The 2,173-nt window shown below is 42.2% G+C and overlaps 1 protein-coding gene across 2 annotated transcripts in view; it reads right to left on the reverse strand.

Annotated features, from left to right (window-relative positions):
* The window catches only part of mob3c (MOB kinase activator 3C), a 6,752-nt gene that overhangs the window by 2,600 nt on the left and 1,979 nt on the right, over nt 1-2,173 (reverse strand). For both annotated transcript variants that reach the window (XR_312093.1, XM_005747485.1), the window contains exons 2-3: nt 1,229-1,853; nt 200-402 (exon numbers count right to left, since the gene is read on the reverse strand). Coding sequence is in view for 1 of the 2 variants with exons in the window: in XM_005747485.1 (XP_005747542.1) it covers nt 200-402; nt 1,229-1,646 (621 nt within the window). In the remaining variant the exon portion in view is untranslated. The remainder of the gene's footprint in view (nt 1-199; nt 403-1,228; nt 1,854-2,173) is intronic.

Genomic DNA, 2,173 nt, shown 5'->3' on the forward strand with positions numbered 1-2,173 from the left:
CCACTGTATGTACGCTAAACTGGAAAACACACCTACTCAAAGATGAACAATAAGCACATCAAACATTCACGCAGCTGGGATAAAGCTGGCAAGATGGTAGATATTCTCTGCTAGACTGACAGTTCCTCCGTTACAAAACCTCCATCTGATCCTTTTTCATATGCATCCTCACTTCACACTCATACATCTGATGTCTCACCAGAGGCTCCAGCTCAGAGTGATCAATGAGGTTGAACTCTGAGATGAAATAATAATAGTGTTTGTAGCAGGTATTGATGTGGGCCTCTGCACCCATACTGCAGATGCTGTCAAAGTGATGGATGTAAACGTGCACAAACACCCGGAAGAGACGGCTCAGGATCTTCTTGCACACCTGCTGGAAGTTCTTGGGGAAAGGTACTCCTAGGATGAAGAAGGAAAACAATAAGATATAAAAGGACTTCTATTCAGAAGCTGGTCTAATAAAATAATAGATCTGATAAAGGAAACTGTAGGACTCAATTGTAAATGGATTTACCATGTATGCAGATTTAAAAAGCATCATTAATCATGCTTATCTACAATAGGGCTATTAATCTACCGAATTTCCTAAATAATCTATTGAATAGTTTGTGTTTCAATCCCAAAACACTTAATAAAAAATATCTGTGTTTTGTGCTGAAGAGCTGAAAAGGCCGTGTGAAGAACAATCTAATTATTCGTATTTAATTTCTAAGCAAAGCGAAGACAGCATTGCTGTCTTATTCTCCCTCAGGTCCATGGAGGATTGTGATAACTGAGCAAACGGAGGGACAGAAACACCCTGAAGGAGTTGTCAAGCACTAACACACAACCAAAACCCATTCACACTCGTGGGAAATGTTTTCATCATACCTGACTAGCATGTCTAGGCTTGACATAAGAAAAGAGAAGTCCCAGAATGTCAGTGCTAACCACTGCGCCACAGAGAGGCTCTGAGCTCACGCTGCTGTGACGCATGAAGTTCTCACCTCTAATTTAACACTATGATCACCTTGTCAACAAGCCCCTCTAAATGTCAACATTTTATTGTCTAATTAACCTCTCCTTGAACTCAATCATTGCATTCGTGAGCTTAATGAAGGAGACAACCTCTGCACTCCATGCTGACACGTTAGTATAACATCTCTGCAGCCAGCACTCAGTCATGTATTAGCTTACGCACTCAAGAGCAGTCCGATGGTTTCATTTGTAAACTCCTCACACACACCTACTCTTGTGGGGAAGATTTCCTCATTATTGATCAGTGACTCTATCCAGTCCATCAGCAGATTCATGTACTTGAGAGCAGGCAGCTTGGTGGGTCTCTTGTAGTCTTTACCGTCCTGCCATCTGTATTCATATCTCAGTCCCCCAGACATGATAGGGCACGTGCGCTCGCTGCAGTACTCGCTCACTGTGCCATAGATTAGGTTAATTCTGTTGAAGAAATCCACCACGTGAACAGCAATCCAGTCATTGAGGTTCTCGCCTTCTGGGAGCTGAACTACTTTCCTCAGGTCCAAGCCAGATTTGAGCGAAGCCTGGGCCTTCTTGTACAGTTCAAACCGCTGCGTACCAGGCTCAAAGCGCTTCTTTGGCCTAAATGTTTTGTCTTTGCTAAACACTTGACCAAGACACAATGCCATTGACTCAGTTATTTCCCCTGAGATAAGGGGAGAGTGCGCAATGATGAAAAATAATTAGGTTGGAGTATGAGAACGTGTAGCCTTCCTGGGAGAGGGGAACCAGTCTGATTTCAGCTCTTGGAATGGTCACAGGTGGAGGTCACAGGTGGTTAGCGTCTGTCGTGTAGAGACTGCAAGGAGCTCTTGTTTTCATTTGGCACGATGGCACTGTGAAGACAATAACAGGCATGTTTTGGGGTGAATAAAACATAAAAGATAAAACAATTCATGCAATATTTAATTACAACAATTGTTACAGCTACCATAAAGTAAAAAAAACAAAACAAAAACCTACATTTTCCTAAAGAAGACCAGCTAAAAGGGTTTTTTATAGTCACAGCTGCTCTTTGTGACCCAAATGACCTTAAAGCAAAGTTTTCAGTTGCAGCTACCAGTAAAAATAGCAACATTTTCAGTCTGCTGTACCAAAAGTCAGGCCAATTGAGTCAGGCATAACTGGGAAAATGAATAGTATGCTGTGATCCACT

Source organism: Pundamilia nyererei, unplaced genomic scaffold (genome assembly GCF_000239375.1).
Source record: "Pundamilia nyererei isolate P.nyererei 1_Seehausen unplaced genomic scaffold, PunNye1.0 scaffold00199, whole genome shotgun sequence".
Taxonomy (NCBI): domain Eukaryota; kingdom Metazoa; phylum Chordata; class Actinopteri; order Cichliformes; family Cichlidae; genus Pundamilia; species Pundamilia nyererei.